Source organism: Oncorhynchus mykiss, chromosome 12, assembly GCF_013265735.2.
Source record: "Oncorhynchus mykiss isolate Arlee chromosome 12, USDA_OmykA_1.1, whole genome shotgun sequence".
Taxonomy (NCBI): Eukaryota; Metazoa; Chordata; class Actinopteri; order Salmoniformes; family Salmonidae; genus Oncorhynchus; species Oncorhynchus mykiss.
In genome coordinates this window covers 4,821,586-4,847,757 of record NC_048576.1, presented here as the reverse complement: position 1 = coordinate 4,847,757, position 26,172 = coordinate 4,821,586, and the positions used below count along the sequence as shown (strand labels likewise).

General features: G+C 42.2%; 1 protein-coding gene across 1 annotated transcript; it reads right to left on the bottom strand.

Annotated features, from left to right (window-relative positions):
• Positions 1–1,287: 1,287 nt before the first annotated feature.
• Positions 1,288–17,426, bottom strand: LOC110536865 (thymic stromal cotransporter homolog). The gene is made up of 6 exons (XM_036936739.1): positions 16,994–17,426; positions 16,283–16,867; positions 15,784–15,955; positions 12,071–12,154; positions 2,572–2,728; positions 1,288–1,738 (listed from the first exon to the last, which is right to left on the bottom strand). Exons 1-6 carry the CDS (start codon positions 17,234–17,236, stop codon positions 1,681–1,683), a joined length of 1,299 nt encoding a protein of 432 aa, XP_036792634.1. The 5' UTR covers positions 17,237–17,426; the 3' UTR covers positions 1,288–1,680.
• Positions 17,427–26,172: the final 8,746 nt, after the last annotated feature.

The following is a 26,172-nucleotide window of genomic DNA, read 5'->3' as shown; positions in this document are numbered from 1 at the left end:
TGTCCTCCTGTTGTTCTCCCTCTCTACTATCCTCCTGTTGTTCTCTCTCTCTCTACTGTCCTCCTGTTCTTCTCCCTCTCTACTATCCTCCTGTTGTTCTCCCTCTCTCTACTGTCCTCCTGTTGTTCTCTCTCTCTACTGTCCTCCTGTTGTTCTCTCTCTCTACTGTCCTCCTGTTGTTCTCCCTCTCTACTATCCTCCTGTTGTTCTCCCTCTCTCTACTGTCCTCCTGTTGTTCTCTCTCTCTACTGTCCTCCTGTTGTTCCCTCTCTCTACTATCCTCCTGTTGTTCTCCCTCTCTACTGTCCTCCTGTTGTTCTCCCTCTCTACTGTCCTCCTGTTGTTCTCCCTCTCTACTCTCCTCCTGTTGTTCTCTCTCTCTACTGTCCTCCTGTTGTTCTCTCTCTCTCTAATGTCCTCCTGTTGTTCTCTCTCTACTGTCCTCCTGTTGTTCCCTCTCTCTACTATCCTCCTGTTGTTCTCCCTCTCTCTACTGTCCTCCTGTTGTTCTCTCTCTCTCTACTGTCCTCCTGTTGTTCTCCCTCTCTACTATCCTCCTGTTGTTCTCTCTCTCTCTACTGTCCTCCTGTTCTTCTCCCTCTCTACTATCCTCCTGTTGTTCTCCCTCTCTCTACTATCCTCCTGTTGTTCTCCCTCTCTCTACTGTCCTCCTGTTGTTCTCTCTCTCTACTGTCCTCCTGTTGTTCTCCCTCTCTACTATCCTCCTGTTGTTCTCTCTCTATCTACTGTCCTCCTGTTCTTCTCCCTCTCTACTATCCTCCTGTTGTTCTCCCTCTCTCTACTGTCCTCCTGTTGTTCTCTCTCTCTACTGTCCTCCTGTTGTTCCCTCTCTCTACTGTCCTCCTGTTGTTCTCCCTCTCTACTGTCCTCCTGTTCTTCTCCCTCTCTACTGTCCTCCTGTTGTTCTCTCTCTCTCTACTGTCCTCCTGTTGTTCCCTCTCTCTACTATCCTCCTGTTGTTCTCCCTCTCTCTACTGTCCTCCTGTTGTTCTCTCTCTCTACTGTCCTCCTGTTCTTCTCCCTCTCTACTGTCCTCCTGTTGTCTCTCTCTCTCTACTGTCCTTTTTGAGTGTGCATTGTTTACTCTGGAATCATAATATGTACATTTTGATGTTGGAACAACATATTTAAATAATAGCCTGTATATGGATGATGTTTTGATGCAAATATCTTTTACCTCAAATGATTTCAGATATTGGACCAATAAAGAAAATTATTTAATCTGTTCATTCAAATGCTTTTGATACACAATGAAGAACACAATAGTTTGAATGCAAAACAATGATTTATTAAAAAGTGACAGTGAAGTATTTCAAGTTAATTCAGCTCTGTTTAACCGGAGTTCTTTCACAGTGACGGGAACATCGAACTGGCTTGGAGGTCCAGAATTTGAGGGCTCTAGAGAATGTCAGTGTTTTCAATAGTGCCCTGTATCAGCCCTGTGTTGGACATGTTGTTTGGGCTCAGGCCTTGGGATTCATTCAAGAGACGCGTTGTGTGACTACCAACAATACGTTTTTGCAGCGATTGCATTCATGGTAAGTGCTGCGGACGTCGGCTCCAGTGTCACGGAGACGGCGAGGAGGGCCTGTGATGGCGGTACCAAGGACATTAACGTGGCTCAATCTCAAAACCGTCACAATCACATCGTCGCCGCCGTCAGTTCCCCAGGATCCTCTCGTAACCGTCAGCCCGGCCAGATCTGCAACCCACCACGCTGGAGGAGAGAAACATCGTACAAAGGAAATGTGGTGACGCTTTTACACGACAGGGTCCTTATTTCTGTCATTATTCCTTCCCGTGTAACAAGTATTGGAAATGTTCTTTGTAACCCCGTACTGGTGCCATGTTCAAAACAGCTGGGAACTCTCCCACTTCCAGTGAGTTCAAGGCAAGTGGAAACTCAGGGTAAAAAACGGTGGCTAGGACTGATGATGTCACATCTTACCTGACAGGTATGGTGGCTAGGACTGATGATGTCATATCTTACCTGACAGGTATGGTGGCTAGGACTGATGATGTCACATCTTACCTGACAGATATGGTGGCCAGGACTGATGATGTCACATCTTACCTGACAGGTATGGTGGCTAGGACTGATGATGTCACATCTTATCTGACCGGTATGGTGGCCAGGACTGATGATGTCATATCGTACCTGACTGGTATGGTGGCCAGGACTGATGATGTCATGGTGATGATGTCACATCTTACCTGACAGGTATGGTGGCTAGGACTGATGATGTCACATCTTACCTGACTGGTATGGTGGCCAGGACTGATGATGTCATATCGTACCTGACAGGTATGGTGGCCAGGACTGATGATGTCATATCGTACCTGACAGGTATGGTGGCCAGGACTGATGATGTCATATCGTACCTGACAGGTATGGTGGCCGGGACTGATGATGTCATATCGTACCTGACAGGTATGGTGGCCAGGACTGATGATGTCATATCGTACCTGACAGGTATGGTGGCCGGGACTGATGATGTCATATCGTACCTGACAGGTATGGTGGCCAGGACTGATGATGTCATGACATACCTGACAAGTATGGTGGCCAGGACGGTGATAATGCTGGACAGGGTGAAGACGAACCCGGGGAACCAGTCCAGCGTAGCCTGGTACACCTTGGTGTAGATGGGAGTGTAGGCCAGGCTGGCAATCTTAAAGGACAGCTGCAGTGAGATGAGGGTGATCCCTGTGAAGCACAAATGTCACCGCCTTTCAAAATGTGTTGCATTATGGGATACAAATTGTTTGACTGTTGCCTTCGTGTGATCTAAGGTCATGTTCACTGCTTCTGCGTTTTGCCGGCTACACCATGCAGCAGTCGCCTGGCGCTATTATCAAACACATTTTTTTGGGGGGGGGGGGTTCAACAGCGCGAATGTGACCAAGACAGGAACCAACTTTGCCGCAATTAGAGGCTCAGATGAAACCAAGATTGAAGTCTAATGTGTAGTCTGCTAACCTAATGTGTAGTCTGCTAACCTAATGTGTAGTCTGCCTGCTCTAACCTAATGTGTAGTCTGCTAACCTAATGTGTAGTCTGCTAACCTAATGTGTAGTCTTCTACCCTAATGTGTAGTCTGCTAACCTAATGTGTAGTCTGCTAACCTAATGTGTAGTCTGCTAACCTAATGTGTAGTCTGCTAACCTAATGTGTAATCTGCTAACCTAATGTGTAGTCTGCCTGCTCTAACCTAATGTGTAGTCTGCTAACCTAATGTGTAGTCTGCAAAACTAATGTGTAGTCTGCTAACCTAATGTGTAGTCTGCTAACCTAATGTGTAATCTGCCCGCTCCAACCTAATGTGTAGTCTGCTAACCTAATGTGTAGTCTGCTAACCTAATGTGTAGTCTGCTAACCTAATGTGTAGTCTGTTAACCTAATGTGTAGTCTGCCTGCTCTAACCTAATGTGTAGTCTGCTCGCTCTAACCTAATGTGTAGTCTGCTAACCTAATGTGTAGTCTGCTAACCTAATGTGTAGTCTGCTAATCTAATGTGTAGTCTGCTACCCTAATGTGTAGTCTGCTAACCTAATGTGTAGTCTGCTAATCTAATGTGTAGTCTGCTAACCTAATATGTAGTCTGCTAACCTAATGTGTAGTCTGCCCGCTCCAACTTAATGTGTAGTCTGCTAACCTAATGTGTAGTCTGCTAACCTAATGTGTAGTCTGCTAACCTAATGTGTAGTCTGCTAACCTAATGTGTAATCTGCTAACCTAATGTATAGTCTGCTAACCTAATGTGTAGTCTGCTAGCCTAATGTGTAGTCTGCCTGCTCTAACCTAATGTGTAGTCTGCTAACCTAATGTGTATTTTGCCTGTTCTAACCTAATGTGTAGTCTGCTAACCTAATGTGTAGTCTGCTAACCTAATGTGTAGTCTGCCTGCTCCAACCTAATGTGTAGTCTGCCTGCTCTAACCTAATGTGTAGTCTACTAACCTAATGTATTGTCTGCTAACCTAATGTGTAATCTGCCCGCTCTAACCTAATGTGTAGTCTGCTAACCTAATGTGTAGTCTGCTAACCTAATGTGTAGTCTGCCAACCTAATGTGTAGTCTGCTAACCTAATGTGTAGTCTGCTAACCTAATGTGTAGTCTGCCTGCTCCAACCTAATGTGTAGTCTGCTTGCTCCAACCTAATGTGTAGTCTGCCTGCTCCAACCTAATGTGTAGTCTGCTAACCTAATGTGTAGTCTGCTAACCTAATGTGTAGTCTGCTAACCTAATGTGTAGTCTGCTAACCTAATGTGTAGTCTGCTTGCTCCAACCTAATGTGTAGTCTGCTAACCTAATGTGTAGTCTGCTTGCTCCAACCTAATGTGTAGTCTGCTAACCTAATGTGTAGTCTGCTACCCTAATGTGTAGTCTGCTAACCTAATGTGTAGTCTGCTAACCTAATGTGTAGTCTGCTTGCTCCAACCTAATGTGTAGTCTGCTAACCTAATGTGTAGTCTGCTAACCTAATGTGTAGTCTGCTTGCTCCAACCTAATGTGTAGTCTGCCCGCTCCAACCTAATGTGTAGTCTGCTTGCTCCAACCTAATGTGTAGTCTGCCCGCTCCAACCTAATGTGTAGTCTGCCCGCTCCAACCTAATGTGTAGTCTGCTTGCTCCAACCTAATGTGTAGTCTGCCCGCTCCAACCTAATGTGTAGTCTGCTAACCTAATGTGTAGTCTGCTAACCTAATGTGTAGTCTGCCCGCTCCAACCTAATGTGTAGTCTGCTTGCTCCAACCTAATGTGTAGTCTGCCCGCTCCAACCTAATGTGTAGTCTGCCCGCTCCAACCTAATGTGTAGTCTGCTTGCTCCAACCTAATGTGTAGTCTGCCCGCTCCAACCTAATGTGTAGTCTGCTAACCTAATGTGTAGTCTGCTAACCTAATGTGTAGTCTGCCCGCTCCAACCTAATGTGTAGTCTGCTAACCTAATGTATAGTCTGCCCGCTCCAACCTAATGTGTAGTCTGCTAACCTAATGTGTAGTCTGCCCGCTCCAACCTAATGTGTAGTCTGCTAACCTAATGTATAGTCTGCCCGCTCCAACCTAATGTGTAGTCTGCTAACCTAATGTGTAGTCTGCTTGCTCCAACCTAATGTGTAGTCTGCTAACCTAATGTGTAGTCTGCTACCCTAATGTGTAGTCTGCTAACCTAATGTGTAGTCTGCTAACCTAATGTGTAGTCTGCTTGCTCCAACCTAATGTGTAGTCTGCTAACCTAATGTGTAGTCTGCTAACCTAATGTGTAGTCTGCTTGCTCCAACCTAATGTGTAGTCTGCTAACCTAATGTGTAGTCTGCTAACCTAATGTGTAGTCTGCTTGCTCCAACCTAATGTGTAATCTGCCCGCTCCAACCTAATGTGTAGTCTGCTTGCTCCAACCTAATGTGTAGTCTGCCCGCTCCAACCTAATGTGTAGTCTGCTAACCTAATGTGTAGTCTGCTAACCTAATGTGTAGTCTGCCCGCTCCAACCTAATGTGTAGTCTGCTTGCTCCAACCTAATGTGTAGTCTGCCCGCTCCAACCTAATGTGTAGTCTGCCCGCTCCAACCTAATGTGTAGTCTGCTTGCTCCAACCTAATGTGTAGTCTGCCCGCTCCAACCTAATGTGTAGTCTGCTAACCTAATGTGTAGTCTGCTAACCTAATGTGTAGTCTGCCCGCTCCAACCTAATGTGTAGTCTGCTAACCTAATGTATAGTCTGCCCGCTCCAACCTAATGTGTAGTCTGCTAACCTAATGTGTAGTCTGCTAACCTAATGTATAGTCTGCCCGCTCCAACCTAATGTGTAGTCTGCTAACCTAATGTGTAGTCTGCTAACCTAATGTGTAGTCTGCTAACCTAATGTGTAGTCTGCCCGCTCCAAGCTAATGTGTAGTCTGCTAACCTAATGTATAGTCTGCCCGCTCCAACCTAATGTGTAGTCTGCTAACCTAATGTGTAGTCTGCTAACCTAATGTATAGTCTGCCCGCTCCAACCTAATGTGTAGTCTGCTAGCCTAATGTGTAGTCTGCTAACCTAATGTGTAGTCTGCCTGTTCTAACCTAATGTGTAGTCTGCTAACCTAATGTGTAGTCTGCTAACCTAATGTGTAGTCTGTCTGCTCTAACCTAATGTGTAGTCTGCTAACCTAATGTGTAGTCTGCCCGCTCCAACCTAATGTGTAGTCTGCTAACCTAATGTGTAGTCTGCTAACCTAATGTGTAGTCTGCCTGCTCTAACCTAATGTGTAGTCTGCTAACCTAATGTGTAGTCTGCTAACCTAATGTGTAGTCTGCCTGCTCTAACCTAATGTGTAGTCTGCTAACCTAATGTATAGTCTGCCCGCTCCAACCTAATGTGTAGTCTGCTAACCTAATGTGTAGTCTGCTAACCTAATGTGTAGTCTGCTAACCTAATGTGTAGTCTGCCCGCTCCAACCTAATGTGCAGTCTGCCCATCAACAATACTTCTTTAGACATGCCCTGACTGTGAAATTTGGTGGCACTATCACAAAGACCTCAATATGACCTCCATGGAGGTCTTTTGGTATTTTTTGATCAGAAGTGTTGTCTGTATTATTGGTGGGGTTGATTTAGTTGGGTAGATGACGTTACAAAGTCGTTTGGAAATATTTCACCCTATTTTATTCTGACAGGAAATCTATTCAAATGCCCTGGTTGACTGACAGGCTTCCCAGACTGCCTCCAATCGTATCAATGTTCCTTAAAGGGATCTGGTATTAGTGTACCAAGTTTGGTACTTGTATCAAAGAGTGCAACGATCTGGGAGGTACTACTGTTGGTCTGAGAAGGGAGCAGCTTGGTGCAGGGCTTATGTCAATGGGTAAAAGGCTATTTTCTCTCGTTTCCAAGTCTATTCAATTCTTAACAAACAGAAAGCCATTCTGTCTGTATAAATATCATGGAGAGGTTTATAATTACAGGCAGTATCCATCTCAAATGGCACCCTATTCCCTATGGTGTAAACTTAACCCATATGGCTCTGGTCAAAAGTAGTGCACTATATAGGGAATAGGGTTCTATAGGGTTCTGGTCTAAAGTAGTGCACTATATAGGGAATAGGGTTCCGTAGGGCTCTGGTCAAAAGTAGTGCACTATATAGGGAATAGGGTTCCATAGGGTTCTGGTCTAAAGTAGTGCACTATATAGGGTTCCATAGGGCTCTGGTCTAAAGTAGTGCACTATATATAGGGAATAGGGTTCCATAGGGCTCTGGTCTACAGTAGTGCACTATATAGGGTTCCATAGGGCTCTGGTCTAAAGTAGTGCACTACATAGGGAATAGGGTTCCATTTGGGATGGTGTGTTATAATTAAACCAGAACTGGATGAACAAGCTAGTCAAGTCAGTGGAAGACGACTGGCTAAAGATGGCGTCAGCAGGAAAACACATCTCTTCATGTCGGTGGCGTTCGATAGCTTGACGTGTCCGCATGCCAGTTGTAACTTCCCCCTTTTTAACCTCGTAACAGCAGGAAGAGGATCACCGGCGTGCCTGGTCTGGTTCAACCACATACTAACGACAGCGTCGTTATTGTTAGTACCAGCAGAACAGGGAAGAGGATCGCCGGCGTGCCTGGTCTGGTTCAACCACATACTAACGACAGCGTTGTTATTGTTAGTACCAGCAGAACAGGGAAGAGGATCACCGGCGTGCCTGGTCTGGTTCAACCACATACTAACGACAGCGTTGTTATTGTTAGTACCAGCAGAACAGGGAAGAGGATCGCCGGCGTGCCTGGTCTGGTTCAACCACATACTAACGACAGCGTTGTTATTGTTATTCCCCTCGTCAGAAAACAGGGGTGAGCCCCAAATGGCACCTTAACCCCTACAGATAGGAAAGGCTTAGTAGTGGACTATATTGGGAACTAATCTCTGTTAAACCAGAACTAAAATGTAGTGTGGTAGACGTAGTGGTCTAACATGACACTAATCTACCCTACTGGTGACACTAATCTACCCTACTGGTGACACTAATCTACCCTGCTGGTGACACTAATCTACCCTACTGGTGACACTAATCTACCCTACTGGTGACACTAATCTACCCTACTGGTGACACTAATCTACCCTACTGGTGACACTAATCTACCCTACTGGTGACACTAATCTACCCTACTGGTGACACTAATCTACCCTACTGGTGACACTAATCTACCCTACTGGTGACACTAATCTACCCTACTGGTGACACTAATCTACCCTACTGGTGACACTAATCTACCCTACTGGTGACACTAATATACCCTACTGGTTTCTCTCTAACATGACACTAATCTACCCTACTGGTGACACTAATCTACCCTACTGGTGACACTAATCTACCCTACTGGTGACACTAATCTACCCTACTGGTTTCTCCCTAACATGGTGCTAATCAACCCTACTGGTTTCTCCCTAACATGACACTAATCTACCCTACTGGTTTCTCCCTAACATGACACTAATCTACCCTACTGGTGACACTAATCTACCCTACTGGTTTCTCCCTAACATGACACTAATCTACCCTACTGGTGACACTAATCTACCCTACTGGTGACACTAATCTACCCTACTGGTGACACTAATCTACCCTACTGGTTTCTCCCTAACATGACACTAATCTACCCTACTGGTTTCTCCCTAACATGACACTAATCTACCCTACTGGTTTCTCCCTAACATGACAATCTACCCTACTGGTTTCTCCCTAACATGACACTAATCTACCCTAGTGGTTTCTCCCTAACATGACACTAATCTACCCTACTGTTTTCCCCCTAACATGACACTAATCTACCTTACTGGTTTCCCCCTAACATGACACTAATCTACCTTACTGGTTTCTCCCTAACATGACACTAATCTACCCTACTGGTTTCTCCCTAACATGACACTAATCTACCCTACTGGTTTCTCCCTAACATGACACTAATCCACCCTACTGGTTTCTCCCTAACATGACAATAATCTACCCTACTGGTTTCTCCCTAACATGACAATAATCTAGCCTACTGGTTTCTCCCTAACATGACTCTAATCTACCCTACTGGTTTCTCCCTAACATGACACTAATCGACCCTACTGGTTTCTCCCTAACATGACACTAATCGACCCTACTGGTTTCCCCCTAACATGACACTAATCTACCCTACTGGTGACACTAATCTACCCTGCTGGTTTCTCCCTAACATGGTGCTAATCTACCCTACTGGTTTCTCCCTAACATGACACTAATCGACCCTACTGGTTTCTCCCTAACATGACACTAATCTACCATACTGGTGACACTAATCTACCCTACTGGTTTCTCCCTAACATGACACTAATCTACCCTACTGGTTTCTCCCTAACATGACACTAATCTACCCTACTGGTTTCCCCCTAACATGATGCTAATCTACCCTACTGGTTTCCCCCTAACATGACACTAATCTACCCTACTTGTTTCTCCCTAACATGACACTAATCTACCCTACTGGTTTCTCCCTAACATGACACTAATCTACCCTACTTGTTTCTCCCTAACATGACACTAATCTACCCTACTGGTTTCTCCCTAACATGACACTAATCTACCCTACTGGTTTCTCCCTAACATGACACTAATCTACCCTACTGGTTTCTCCCTAACATGACACTAATCTACCCTACTGGTTTCTCCCTAACATGACACTAATCTACCCTACTGGTTTCCCCCTAACATGACACTAATCTACCCTACTTGTTTCTCCCTAACATGACACTAATCTACCCTACTGGTTTCTCCCTAACATGACACTAATCTACCCTACTGGTTTCCCCCTAACATGACACTAATCTACCCTACTGGTTTCCCCCTAACATGACACTAATCTACCCTACTGGTGACACTAATCGACCCTACTGGTTTCCCCCTAACATGACACTAATCTACCCTACTGGTTTCTCCCTAACATGACACTAATCTACCCTACTGGTGACACTAATCTAACCTACTGGTTTCCCCCTAACATGACACTAATCTACCCTACTGGTTTCTCCCTAACATGACAATAATCTACCCTACTGGTTTCTCCCTAATATGACAATAATCTAGCCTACTGGTTTCTCCCTAACATGACACTAATCTACCCTACTGGTTTCTCCCTAACATGACACTAATCTACCCTACTGGTTTCTCCCTAACATGACACTAATCTACCCTACTGGTTTCTCCCTAACATGACAATAATCTACCCTACTGGTTTCTCCCTAACATGACACTAATCTACCCTACTGGTTTCTCCCTAACATGACACTAATCTACCCTACTGGTTTCTCCCTAACATGACACTAATCTACCCTACTGGTGACACTAATCTACCCTACTGGTTTCTCCCTAACATGACAATAATCTACCCTACTGGTTTCTCCCTAACATGACACTAATCTACCCTACTTGTTTCTCCCTAACATGATGCTAATCTACCCTACTGGTGACACTAATCTACCCTACTGGTTTCCCCGTAACATGACACTAATCTACCCTACTGTTTTCTCCCTAACATGACACTAATCTACCCTACTGGTTTCTCCCTAACATGACACTAATCTACCCTACTGGTTTCTCCCTAACATGATGCTAATCTACCCTACTGGTGACACTAATCTACCCTACTGGTTTCCCCCTAACATGACACTAATCTACCTTACTGGTTTCCCCCTAACATGACACTAATCTACCCTACTTGTTTCTCCCTAACATGATGCTAATCTACCCTACTGGTGACACTAATCTACCCTACTGGTTTCCCCCTAACATGACACTAATCTACCCTACTGGTTTCTCCCTAACATGACACTAATCCACCCTACTGGCTGCACCCTAGCACCCTGTGTTGTAAGGGAATGCGTTGTCATTCATGGCTTGCGTCAGCCTATGTTGCAGGCCCCAGAAAGTGAGTATAAACAGTGGTTAGCCAACTGCGTTGTGTCATAGCAGATGTGAGTGACACATCGGTGCGTACAGTATGTGATCAATGGAAAGGTCTTGGAAGTCTCTTTTGTTTGTTTATTTATTGAACCTTTATTTAAATAGGAAAGTCAGTTAAGAACAAATTGTTATTTACAATGACGACCTACCCCGGGCCAAACCCGGACGACACTGGGCCAGTTGTACGCCGCCCTATGGGACTCCCAATCACGGCCGGTTGTGATACAACCTTGGAATCGAACCAGGGTCTGTAGTGACGCCTCCTTGTCCTCTATGTCATTTGCCAAATATGTGTGGCATATTATGAATGGAGTGGCAAGGACTGGATTGTAAACACAAACAGGTATAGATCTGGATTGTAAACACACACGGGTCTAGATCTGGATTGTAAACACACACGGGTCTAGATCTGGATTGTAAACACAAACAGGTCTAGATCTGGATTGTAAACACAAACAGGTCTAGATCTGGATTGTAAACACAAACAGGTCTAGATCTGGATTGTAAACACAAACAGGTCTAGATCTGGATTGTAAACACAAACAGGTCTAGATCTGGATTGTAAACACAAACAGGTCTAGATCTGGATTGTAAACACAAACAGGTCTAGATCTGGATTGTAAACACAAACAGGTCTAGATCTGGATTGTAAACACAAACAGGTCTAGATCTGGATTGTAAACACAAACAGGTCTAGATCTGGATTGTAAACACAAACAGGTCTAGATCTGGATTGTAAACACAAACAGGTCTAGATCTGGATTGTAAACACAAACAGGTCTAGATCTGGATTGTAAACACAAACAGGTCTAGATCTGGATTGTAAACACAAACAGGTCTAGATCTGGATTGTAAACACAAACAGGTCTAGATCTGGATTGTAAACACAAACAGGTCTAGATCTGGATTGTAAACACAAACAGGTCTAGATCTGGATTGTAAACACAAACAGGTCTAGATCCATGTAATCATATTCATTGTGATCTAAAAAGGTCAAACGGATCCTAAATCAGCACCGTTAACTTTGAGACGTTTGACACACACGCCCGCAGTTATGGTCGAGAGACAGACATGAACTATAGGACTTACCGTACGATGAGCCGTTCACCTGTTTAGACAGCAGAGCCCGGATGGTTGGCATGGGAATCAGCGCGAACAGGGTCAGGGCTCGAGCTGAAACAGAAATGTGAGGAAGGGTGTGAATACAAAAACGATTCAGGTGAAGAATTACAGACAAGATCAGGTGACCATTCCAGCAGAACATGTTTAGGGTCTATTGTGTCCTAGTCTATTCAGCCTCCTGGGTACCTCTCCCTGTTGTAACTACCTCTCCCTGTAGTAACTACCTCTCCCTGTAGTAACTACCTCTCCCTGTAGTAACTACCTCTCCCTGTAGTAACTACCTCTCCCTGTAGTAACTACCTCTCCCTGTAGTAACTACCTCTCCCTGTAGTAACTACCTCTCCCTGTAGTAACTACCTCTATGTAGTAACTTCCTCTCCCTGTAGTAACTACCTCTCCCTGTAGTAACTACCATCTCTCCACACACACACACACACACACACACACACACACACACACACACACACACACACACACACACACACACTACCCTACCTCCCCCTCCACACACACACACACACACACACACTACCCTACCTCCACCCTCCACACACACACACTACCCTACCTCCACCCTCCACACACATATACTACCCTCCCCCTTCTCTCACACACACACTACCCTCCCCCCTCCACCACACTACCCCCCCCCCCCCCCCCCCACACACACACACACACACACACACACACACACTACCCTACCTCCCCCTCCACACACACACACACACACACACACACACACACACACACACACACTACCCTACCTCCACCCTCCACACACACACACTACCCTACCTCCACCCTCCACACACATATACTACCCTACCTCCACCCTCCACACACATATACTACCCTCCCCCTTCTCTCACACACACACTACCCTCCCCCCTCCACCACACTACCCTACCCCCCCCCCCCCACACACACACACACACACACACACTACCCTCCCCCCTCCACACACTACCCTCCCCCTCCACACCATTGATCTACACAACCTGTAAACCCTGTCAGAAACGAGAAGCTCAAACATAGAGGAGGATGTCTGATTTAGTATATTTAAAAAGACAGCGTCATCTTGTTTATTTAAAAACAAGTCTTATCTTCACACTGCTGCAGTAAATTCCCTTCACACCATGCTACGTTGTGGTGGCCTGGAACTCCATTTAGTTTAGCCAGTCTCCTTCCTCATTCCAACTCAATGACAGAGTTACTGCAGGCGGAGATGTGTCTGCCTGCCTGCCTGCCTGCCTGCCTGCCTGCCTGCCTGCCTGTCTGTCTGCCTGTCTACCTGTCTGTCTGTCTACCTGTCTGCCTGCCTGCCTGTCTGTCTGTCTACCTGTCTGCCTGCCTGCCTGTCTGCCTGTCTGCCTGCCTGTCTGTCTGTCTCTCTGTCTGTCTACCTATCTGTCTGCCTGCCTGCCTGCCTGCCTGCCTGCCTGCCTGCCTGCCTGCCTGTCTGCCTGTCTGCCTGTCTGCAGGCATTTGTCCAAGCAGTTAGATTTTCTTGGGCAAAGTACAGTTCTCATATAAATCTATCATAAATGATTGGCTACTGTACTAAATGTAGTTGGCTACTGTACTAAATGTAGTTGGCTACTGTACTAAATGTAATTGGCTACTGTACTAAATGTAGTTGGCTACTGTACTAAATGTAATTGGCTACTGTACTAAATGTAATTGGCTACTGTAAATACATGTAATTGGCTACTGTACTAAATGTAATTGGCTACTGTAAATACATGTAATTGGCTACTGTACTAAATGTAATTGGCTACTGTAAATACATGTAATTGTCTACTGTACTAAATGTAATTGGCTACTGTAAATACATGTAATTGGCTACTGTACTAAATGTAATTGGCTACTGTAAATACATGTAATTGGCTACTGTACTAAATGTAATTGGCTACTGTACTAAATGTAATTGGCTACTGTACTAAATGTAATTGGCTACTGTAAATACATGTAATTGTCTACTGTAAATACATGTAATTGGCTACTGTACTAAATGTAATTGGCTACTGTACTAAATGTAATTGGCTACTGTACTAAATGTAATTGGCTACTGTACTAAATGTAATTGGCTACTGTAAATACATGTAATTGGCTACTGTACTAAATGTAATTGGCTACTGTACTAAATGTAATTGGCTACTGTACTAAATGTAATTGGCTACTGTAAATACATGTAATTGGCTACTGTACTAAATGTAATTGGCTACTGTACTAAATGTAATTGGCTACTGTAAATACATGTAATTGGCTACTGTACTAAATGTAATTGGCTACTGTACTAAATGTAATTGGCTACTGTAAATACATGTAATTGGCTACTGTAAATACATGTAATTGGCTACTGTAAATACATGTAATTGGCTACTGTAAATACATGTAATTGGCTACTGTACTAAATGTAATTGGCTACTGTAAATACATGTAATTGGCTACTGTAAATACATGTAATTGGCTACTGTACTAAATGTAATTGGCTACTGTACTAAATGTATTTGGCTACTGTAAATACATGTAATTGTCTACTGTAAATACATGTAATTGGCTACTGTACTAAATGTAATTGGCTACTGTACTAAATGTAATTGGCTACTGTACTAAATGTAATTGTCTACTGTACTAAATGTAATTGGCTACTGTACTAAATGTAATTGGCTACTGTACTAAATGTAATTGGCTACTGTAAATACATGTAATTGGCTACTGTAAATACATGTAATTGGCTACTGTACTAAATGTAATTGGCTACTGTACTAAATGTAATTGGCTACTGTAAATACATGTAATTGTCTACTGTAAATACATGTAATTGGCTACTGTACTAAATGTAATTGGCTACTGTACTAAATGTAATTGGCTACTGTACTAAATGTAATTGGCTACTGTACTAAATGTAATTGTCTACTGTACTAAATGTAATTGGCTACTGTACTAAATGTAATTGGCTACTGTACTAAATGTAATTGGCTACTGTAAATACATGTAATTGTCTACTGTAAATACATGTAATTGTCTACTGTAAATACATGTAATTGGCTACTGTAAATACATGTAATTACACTCTGATAAGGGCACTGTAAATACATGTAATTACACTCTGATAAGGGCACTGTAAATACATGTAATTACACTCTGATAAGGGCACTGTAAATACATGTAATTACACTCTGATAAGGGCACTGTAAATACATGTAATTACACTCTGATAAGGGCACTGTAAATACATGTAATTACACTGATAAGGGCACTGTAAATACATGTAATTACACTCTGATAAGGGCACTGTAAATACATGTAATTACACTCTGATAAGGGCACTGTAAATACATGTAATTGGCTACTGTAAATACATGTAATTACACTCTGATAAGGGCACTGTAAATACATGTAATTGGCTACTGTAAATACATGTAATTACACTCTGATAAGGGCACTGTAAATACATGTAATTGGCTACTGTAAATACATGTAATTACACTCTGATAAGGGCACTGTAAATACATGTAATTGGCTACTGTAAATACATGTAATTACACTCTGATAAGGGCACTGTAAATACATGTAATTACACTCTGATAAGGGCACTGTAAATACATGTAATTGGCTACTGTAAATACATGTAATTACACTCTGATAAGGGCACTGTAAATAAAACTTCCTCTTACCCAGATAGAACATGTATGTTGCAGTGACGAAGGCCATGAAGTAGATCCCGGCAGCGAAGGACACCATGCCGATGATGATGAGGGTGACGTCACTCACCCATCTGGACATTACCATGACACCCAGGAAGCTCGTCAGGAAGACCACGAAGCCGGCGGCGTTACCGTAACCTACCTGTTGATGTGTTTTGGTTTAACCAGAGCAAGAGTTAATTCTCACAAGTCACAACTCTGAAATAAGGTTTTTGTCCTAGATCTTTGTTTTGTGCTATCATTCCAACTCTTTGTCAAACATGTTTGGCATGACAGGGCAAGGAGTGGCATGATGGCACAAACAGACTGGTAAAACCAGGCTACAAAATGCACATCTTGTTTGATTTAATCAGGACTAATCATGTAATATATATATATATATATATATATATATATATATATATATATATATATATATATATATATATATATTGTTTTTTACCCCTAAATAAAATATATTTGAACTTACCTGTGTAGCACTCCAGTTCAGGGGCTCCTTCATCTCAAAGGTCACCAGTATCTCCATCCCACCTCCGACGGCCACGTCATATAAAATACCGCTCGCGAAGAGAAGCAGAATGTTCAATATATTCCTGGAATTTCGCTCACTGAAGAAGCCATTGGTCTCGTTGCGCTCTTGCGAGCTTGTCGAGACACTTGGCATTAGAAAGAAGAAGGTTGTGTAGATAAGACACAAAAAGTAGAGGAAAACACTCAGGCTCACTAACAGAGTCCCCTGTTTAAAATCCACACTGTACAACTGGAAGAGGTGCCCGGACGCTAGACTACCGATGAGACCGGCTACTCCGTAGACCAGTTCGATATGCATCATGTGGAGAGAGCGGTCCTCCTCGGTGGAGGTGAGCGACACCAGGGCCATGACCCCGGCCCAGTAGGAGCAGAACCCGCCGCTGAGTCCGTGGACCACCACCCCGCCGAACATAGCCTGTATCGGGAGATCCATCACTATGACCAGGAGCAGGACCACTCTGGAGACCAGGTAACCCACCAGAGGGATCACAATGGGGATCTTCCGGTACCCCAGGTCCCCTACCTTGGATGGACGAATGAATGAATTGTATTAGATATATTTAATGAAACACACAAAGTTGCCATTTAAGTACGACAATAGGCTATATTAAAAAAAACGATCCAGGAATAAAACAATGTATCGATTTACCTTGGCTAAAAGAATAGCGGGTAGGATCGGTACGAATTTGGCCAGCATATTATATATCATGTAGAAGTTGGACATGGCTTTTTGCCGGCTGTCTTCGGTGGGGGTGGGAGAGAGCGCGTCGGTCATGTTGGCGCATCTCTCCTTGACCACCATCTGCAAACCGGTGTCGAAAAACGCGCTGGCTATTTGGGCACATAAAACCACCGGCTCGATGCGTTTACGCATTTTCCCGAAAGACAACATGATTAGTCCCGATAGAAACCGACAGGCAGACTATAAAAAAGAAATGGACAGAGTACACTCCCAACGCCTAAACTAACCAAGGGCTGTCACCTGTCCATGTCTGGGTGACTGTAGACATTTGCGCTTTACTGATCACGACATACCCTATCCAATACCCATTCATGTCTAGTTCCGTGTTTCAAACCGAGCCATGAGCTCACAGAGTAGATTATGTACGTACATGATGACAAAAGACTGGGTGGGACTGGGAGTGGTACGACAGCTTCTTAGGGAAGTTGGCTTAGAACAAATATTAAAACAAGCCTAACTTGCACAGTGTTCATTTTGGCATTCGTTTTTGTGATATAGTCTAGTCTTGATCATTTTGACAAAAATATAATTAAATCACATGTTTTGTCATTTGAATAATGACCAGTGGAGGAAAAAGTACCAGACTTGATTAAAAGTATAAATACCTTCATAGAAAGTTACTGAAGTAAAAGTGAAAGTCACCCAGTAAAATACCACTTGAGTAAAAGTATTTGGTTTTAAATATCCTTAAGTATCAAAAGTAAAAGATTGAATACTTTCCTTATAAAACAACACGGCACCATTTGTATTTGATTAATATATTGATAGATAGCCAGGGACACACTCCAACACCCAGACATCATTACAGATAGCCAGGGACACACTCCAACACCCAGACATCATTACAGATAGCCAGGGACACACTCCAACACCCAGACATCATTACAGATAGCCAGGGACACACTCCAACACCCAGACATCATTACAGATAGCCAGGGACACACTCCAACACCCAGGCATCATTACAGATAGCCAGGGACACACTCCAACACTCAGGCATCATTACAGATAGCCAGGGACACACTCCAACACTCAGGCATCATTACAGATAGCCAGGGACACACTCCAACACTCAGACATCATTACAGATAGCCAGGGACACACTCCAACACTCAGACATCATTACAGATAGCCAGGGACACACTCCAACACTCAGACATCATTACAGATAGCCAGGGACACACTCCAACACTCAGACATCATTACAGATAGCCAGGGACACACTCCAACACTCAGACATCATTACAGATAGCCAGGGACACACTCCAACACTCAGACATCATTACAGATAGCCAGGGACACACTCCAACACTCAGACATCATTACAGATAGCCAGGGACACACTCCAACACTCAGACATCGTTACAGATAGCCAGGGACACACTCCAACACTCAGACATCATTACAGATAGCCAGGGACACACTCCAACACTCAGACATCATTACAGATAGCCAGGGACACACTCCAACACTCAGACATCATTACAGATAGCCAGGGACACACTCCAACACTCAGACATCATTACAGATAGCCAGGGACACACTCCAACACCCAGGCATCATTACAGATAGCCATGGACACACTCCAACACCCAGGCATCATTACAGATAGCCAGGGACACACTCCAACACTCAGGCATCATTACAGATAGCCAGGGACACACTCCAACACTCAGACATCATTACAGATAGCCAGGGGCCCACTCCAACACTCAGGCATCATTACAGATAGCCAGGGACACACTCCAACACTCAGACATCATTACAGATAGCCAGGGGCCCACTCCAACACTCAGGCATCATTACAGATAGCCAGGGGCCCACTCCAACACTCAGACATCATTTACAAACATAGCATTTGTGTTTAGTGAGTCCTCCAGATCAGAGGCAGTAGGGATGACAAGGGATATTCTCTGTTTAGTGAGTCCTCCAGATCAGAGGCAGTAGGGAGGATCAGGGATGTTCTCTGTTTAGTGAGTCCTCCAGATCAGAGGCAGTAGGGATGACCAGGGATGTTCTCTGTTTAGTAAGTCCTCCAGATCAGAGGCAGTAGGGATGACCAGGGATGTTCTCTGTTTAGTGAGTCCTCCAGATCAGAGGCAGTAGGGATGACCAGGGATGTTCTCTGTTTAGTCAGTCTTCCAGATCAGAGGCAGTAGGGATGACCAGGGATGTTCTCTGTTTAGTGAGTCCTCCAGATCAGAGGCAGTAGGGATGACCAGGGATGTTCTCTGTTTAGTAAGTCCTCCAGATCAGAGGCAGTAGGGCTGACCAGGGTTGTTCTCTGTTTAGTGAGTCCTCCAGATCAGAGGCAGTAGGAAGGACCAGGGATGTTCTCTGTTTAGTGAGTCCTCCAGATCAGAGGCAGTAGGGATGACCATGATCATGTTCTCTGTTTAGTGAGTCCTCCAGATCAGATCAGAGGCAGTAGGGATGACCAGGGATGTTCTCTTGATAAGTGTGTGAATCGAACCATTTTCCTGTCCTGCTAACCATTCAAAATATAACGATTACTCTTGGGTGTCAGGGGAAAAAGTACATAATTTTCTTAGGCAATGTAGTAAATGTAAAAGTTGTCAAAAAATATAAATAGTAAAGTGAAGTACAGATACCCCAAAAACTACTTAAGTAGTACTTTAAAGTGTTTTTACTTAAGTAGTACTTTACACCACTGATAACGATTGTCTCGTCAAAATTTCGAAAACAGGCCTCTCGGGTGGCGCAGTGGTTGAGGGCGCTGTACTGCAGCTCCAGCTGTGCCACCAGAGACCCTGGGTTTGCGACCGGGAGGATGCGCGCTATGTTAAGAAGCAGTGCGGCTTCGTTGGGTTGTGTATCGGAGGACGCATTACTTCGTTGTAGCGAGTTGTAGCGATGAGACAAGATAGTAGCTACTAACAATTGGACACCACGAAATGGGGAGAAAACGGGGTAACCCCCCCCCCCAAAAAAAGTCAAACTAAAGTAAACTAAATGCCCTTTAATTTTAGTCCCAATAACATTTGTGTCATTAACCTATAGTACACACACATTACCGTTCAAACGTTTGGGGTCACTTACAAATGTCCTTGTTTTGAAAGAAAAGCAACAAAAAAAAAGATCAGAAATACCGTGTAGACATTGTTCATGTTATAAATGACTATTGTAGCTGGAAACTACTGATTTTTAATGGAATATCTACATAGGAGTACAGAGGCCCATTATCAGCAACCATCACTCCTGTGTTCCAATGGCACGTTGTGTTAGCTAAAACAACAGTTTTCAGCTGTGCCAATGATGGGGTCAACTCGGGGTCATGATAGGGGCTGCACCAAATGTTTGATGTATTATAATCATTATTATGCTTATGTTGTATTAATAGAATGGGAGGGGCTATAAGACCCCTCCCCCACTACATTTATAGGGTCCTAGACCACAGAATAGCAATATATATATATATATATATATATATATATATATATATATATATATATGTATATATATATATATATGCATTATAAGGTTTAATACTGTTCCACAGTTATTTTCTAGTCTCTGCCTCTTATAAGAAACGGTCTGAGAGATGTGTGAGTTATTGCAGTCAAAACAGGGTGTCTGTGAGAAAGCACCTCAAGGCTAAAAGAGATTCATAGACACAGAACCCTGCAGGGGAGTGAAAGAGATAAGAGACAAGTCAGACATACCACTATAAAGCAACTTGGGGACAATTACTGCTGAGCACTTAGAAAACTCTGGAACTATTGTTTTCTTCTGCAAGTCTGTATAACTGTATATGCATGGCCTTGGTCTCATGAGTAGAAGGTGTTGATGTAGGCAGTTACATCACTAGGGGTCGACTGCAAACATATAAACGCAACTTAGACCTTGTCTATTTTGCAGAACTCTGGAGAGACATCAGTTGTATGTCTGATGTTTGATCTTTGACTTCTGTCTACAGCTGTATTTTGATTAGAATTGTTATGATTTATATTTATGCACATTTAGAGTATTCCTGATTTGTTAAGTAAATAACGGGGTCCAGAAAAGTGGAACCAACATTTGGCGAGCTTGCCAGGAGTGAGTGAGTGTAACACTACTGGACGGAACCTGAACCTCCTTCTCTGATCACCAAATTATTAAGTAACCAGACACCTGTTATATCGAAGTCTGTCATTTATAAGAAGTGGGAAGTTCAGTGTTTCGCTGGTATGTAAAAGCACCAAGGACAGAAGCTGTATCTGAGAGGACAGTTCTGGGAACAGGCGATAACCTATGGGACACCAGAAAGATAGAAATGAACTGTTGTCTGTCCTGACGTGTTTGGTGTGAGTGAAATGCGCAGTGGGAGGGGAGATAAACGAATCGAGAATATTTTGTTTGAGGACTGAGAGCCGCTTATAAGTGGATTTTTGATACGGAGGAGGATGAGGAACGGTGGAATATTAAAGGCATTACTTTGGAATAGTATAAGAAAGGGATTTTTGGAAGTGAGGACGGCAGGAAGGAGTTCTGTCATTGTATAAGAAAAAGCGGGTTTAATAAAGATATTACCTTATAAGACGTATATTACCCTACAACCTGAGGAACTAGTAATACCCTCAACATATTACCCTACACCCGGAGGAACCCTGAGGAACTAGTAGTACCCTCAACATATTACCCTACACCCTGAGGAACTAGTAATACCCTCAACATATTACCCTACACCCTGAGGAACTAGTAGTACCCTCAACATACTACCCTACACCCTGAGGAACTAGTAGTACCCTCAACATATTACCCTACACCCTGAGAAACTAGTAGTACCCTCAACATATTACCCTACAACCTGAGGAACTAGTAATACCCTCAACATATTACCCTACACCCTGAGGAACTAGTAGTACCCTCAACATATTACCCTACACCCGGAGGAATCCTGAGGAACTAGTAGTACCCTCAACATATTACCCTACACCCTGAGGAACTAGTAGTACCCTCAACATATTACCCTACACCCTGAGGAACTAGTAGTACCCTCAACATATTACCCTACACCCTGAGGAACTAGTAGTACCCTCAACATATTACCCTACACCCTGAGGAACTAGTAGTACCCTCAACATATTACCCTACACCCTGAGGAACTACCCTACACCCTGAGGAACTAGTAGTACCCTCAACATATTTCCCTACACCCTGAGGAACCCTGAGGAACTAGTCGTACCCTCAACATATTACCCTACACCCTGAGGAACTAGTAGTACCCTCAACATATTACCCTACACCCGGAGGAACCCTGAGGAACTAGTAGTACCCTCAACATATTACCCTACACCCTGAGGAACTAGTAGTACCCTCAACATATTACCCTACACCCTGAGGAACTAGTAGTACCCTCAACATATTACCCTACACCCTGAGGAACTAGTAGTACCCTCAACATATTACCCTACACCCTGAGGAACTACCCTACACCCTGAGGAACTAGTAGTACCCTCAACATATTTCCCTACACCCTGAGGAACCCTGAGGAACTAGTCGTACCCTCAACATATTACCCTACACCCTGAGGAACTAGTAGTACCCTCAACATATTACCCTACACCCTGAGGAACTACCCTACACCCTGAGGAACTAGTAGTACCCTCAACATATTACCCTACACCCTGAGGAACCCTGAGGAACTAGTAGTACCCTCAACACATTACCCTACACCCTGAGGAACTAGTAGTACCCTCAACATATTACCCTACACCCTGAGGAACCCTGAGGAACTAGTAGTACCCTCAACATATTACCCTACACCCTGAGGAACTAGTAGTACCCTCAACATATTACCCTACACCCTGAGGAACTACCCTACACCCTGAGGAACTAGTAGTACCCTCAACATATTACCCTACACCCTGAGGAACCCTGAGGAACTAGTAGTACCCTCAACATATTACCCTACACCCTGAGGAACTAGTAGTACCCTCAACATATTACCCTACACCCTGAGGAACTAGTAGTACCCTCAACATATTACCCTACACCCTGAGGAACCCTGAGGAACTAGTAGTACCCTCAACATATTACCCTACACCCTGAGGAACTAGTAGTACCCTCAACATATTACCCTACACCCTGAGGAACCCTGAGGAACTAGTAGTACCCTCAACATATTACCCTACACCCTGAGGAACTAGTAGTACCCTCAACATATTACCCTACACCCTGAGGAACTACCCTACACCCTGAGGAACTAGTAGTACCCTCAACATATTACCCTACACCTGGAGGAACCCTGAGGAACTAGTAGTACCCTCAACATATTACCCTACACCCTGAGGAACTAGTAGTACCCTCAACATATTACCCTACACCCTGAGGAACTAGTAGCACCCTCAACATATTTATGTTGAAATACGACCTATAATTACTTGTAGGAGGATAGTTAAGGAGACTTTTAAGGTGAATTGGTGGAGAGGAGGTTGTGTTTTATGGGCAGATGAGAAGACAGTGGAGGAAATAGAGATAAAACGAATACAACATCCACTATTGATATTTATGTAAAAGGTTGAACACATTTGTTAGGGACACTTTCCTACCATAGGACAGTATGAAATGTACAACCCTTAGTATACCAGCAAAATGATTACATGGAAGTTGTGTTCTGTAGAGATGTTCACAGAAAATGACTTTGTAATGCTTTTACCAGGGGTACTAATATTACTGGTACTCTATACCTTTAAGATATGATATTACTGGTACTCTATACCATTAAGATATAATAATACTGGTACTCTATACCTTTAAGATATAATATTACTGGTACTCTATACCTTTAAGATATAATAATACTGGTACTCTATACCTTTAAGATATAATATTACTGGTACTCTATACCTTTAAGATATAATATTACTGGTACTCTATACCTTTACGATATAATATCACTGGTACTCTATACCTTTAAGATATAATATCACTGGTACTCTATACCTTTAAGATATAATAATACTGGTACTCTATACCTTTAAGATATAATATTACTGGTACTCTATACCTTTACGATATAATATCACTGGTACTCTATACCTTTAAGATATAATAATACTGGTACTCTATACCTTTAAGATATAATAATACTGGTACTCTATACCATTAAGATATAATATTACTGGTACTCTATACCTTTAAGATATAATATTACTGGTACTCTATACCTTTAAGATATAATAATACTGGTACTCTATACCTTTAAGATATAATATTACTGGTACTCTATACCTTTAAGATATAATAATACTGGTACTCTATACCTTTAAGATATAATATTACTGGTACTCTATACCTTTAAGATATAATATTACTGGTACTCTATACCTTTAAGATATAATAATACTGGTACTCTATACCTTTAAGATATAATATTACTGGTACTCTATACCTTTAAGATATAATAATACTGGTACTCTATACCTTTAAGATATAATATTACTGGTACTCTATACCTTTAAGATATAATAATACTGGTACTCTATACCTTTAAGATATAATAATACTGGTACTCTATACCTTTAAGATATAATATTACTGGTACTCTATACCTTTAAGATATAATAATACTGGTACTCTATACCTTTAAGATATAATATTACTGGTACTCTATACCTTTAAGATATAATATTACTGGTACTCTATACCTTTAAGATATAATAATACTGGTCCTCTATACCTTTAAGATATAATATTACTGGTACTCTATACCTTTAAGATATAATAATACTGGTACTCTATACCTTTAAGATATAATATTACTGGTACTCTATACCTTTAAGATATGATATTACTGGTACTCTATACCTTTAAGATATAATAATACTGGTCCTCTATACCTTTAAGATATAATAATACTGGTACTCTATACCTTTAAGATATAATATTACTGGTACTCTATACCTTTAAGATATAATAATACTGGTACTCTATACCTTTAAGATATAATATTACTGGTCCTCTATACCTTTAAGATATAATAATACTGGTACTCTATACCTTTAAGATATAATATTACTGGTACTCTATACCTTTAAGATATAATAATACTGGTACTCTATACCATTAAGATATAATATTACTGGTACTCTATACCTTTAAGATATAATAATACTGGTACTTATACCATTAAGATATAATAATACTGGTACTCTATACCATTAAGATATAATATCACTGGTACTCTATACCTTTAAGATATAATAATACTGGTACTCTATACCTTTAAGATATAATAATACTGGTACTCTATACCTTTAAGATATAATAATACTGGTACTCTATACCATTAAGATATAATAATACTGGTACTTATACCTTTAAGATATAATAATACTGGTACTCTATACCTTTAAGATATAATAATACTGGTACTCTATACCTTTAAGATATAATAATACTGGTACTCTATACCTTTAAGATATAATAATACTGGTACTCTATACCTTTAAGATATAATATTACTGGTACTCTATACCTTTAAGATATAATAATACTGGTACTCTATACCTTTAAGATATAATATTACTGGTACTCTATACCTTTAAGATATAATATTACTGGTACTCTATACCTTTAAGATATAATATTACTGGTACTCTATACCTTTAAGATATAATATTACTGGTACTCTATACCTTTAAGATATAATAATACTGGTACTCTATACCTTTAAGATATAATAATACTGGTACTCTATACCTTTAAGATATAATATTACTGGTACTCTATACCTTTAAGATATAATATTACTGGTACTCTATACCTTTAAGATATAATAATACTGGTACTCTATACCTTTAAGATATAATATTACTGGTCCTCTATACCTTTAAGATATAATATTACTGGTACTCTATACCTTTAAGATATAATAATACTGGTACTCTATACCATTAAGATATAATATTAGGAATTGAAGTCTATCATGCGGTTTCCTCTGTGAGGCAGAACAGAGGCAGAACAGAGGCAGGACAGGTCTTCATGAACAAGGCTACCGTGACCAAACTAAAGCTGGAGAAAACAATAAGAGAGGCAGGACAGAGGCAGGACAGATCTTCATGAACAAGGCTACCATGACCAAA

Excerpts from the sequence above, each read along its gene's own strand:
- LOC110536865 (XM_036936739.1), bottom strand. The coding sequence starts at position 17,236 with ATGTTGTCTTTCGGGAAAATGCGTAAACGCATCGAGCCGGTGGTTTTA. Across the intron at positions 16,868-16,993 it reads CCGCTATTCTTTTAGCCAAG|GTAGGGGACCTGGGGTACCG; the intron begins GTAAATCGATAC and ends CGTCCATCCAAG. Across the intron at positions 1,739-2,571 it reads CTGGCCACCATACTTGTCAG|CGTGGTGGGTTGCAGATCTG; the intron begins GTATGTCATGAC and ends TCTCTCCTCCAG.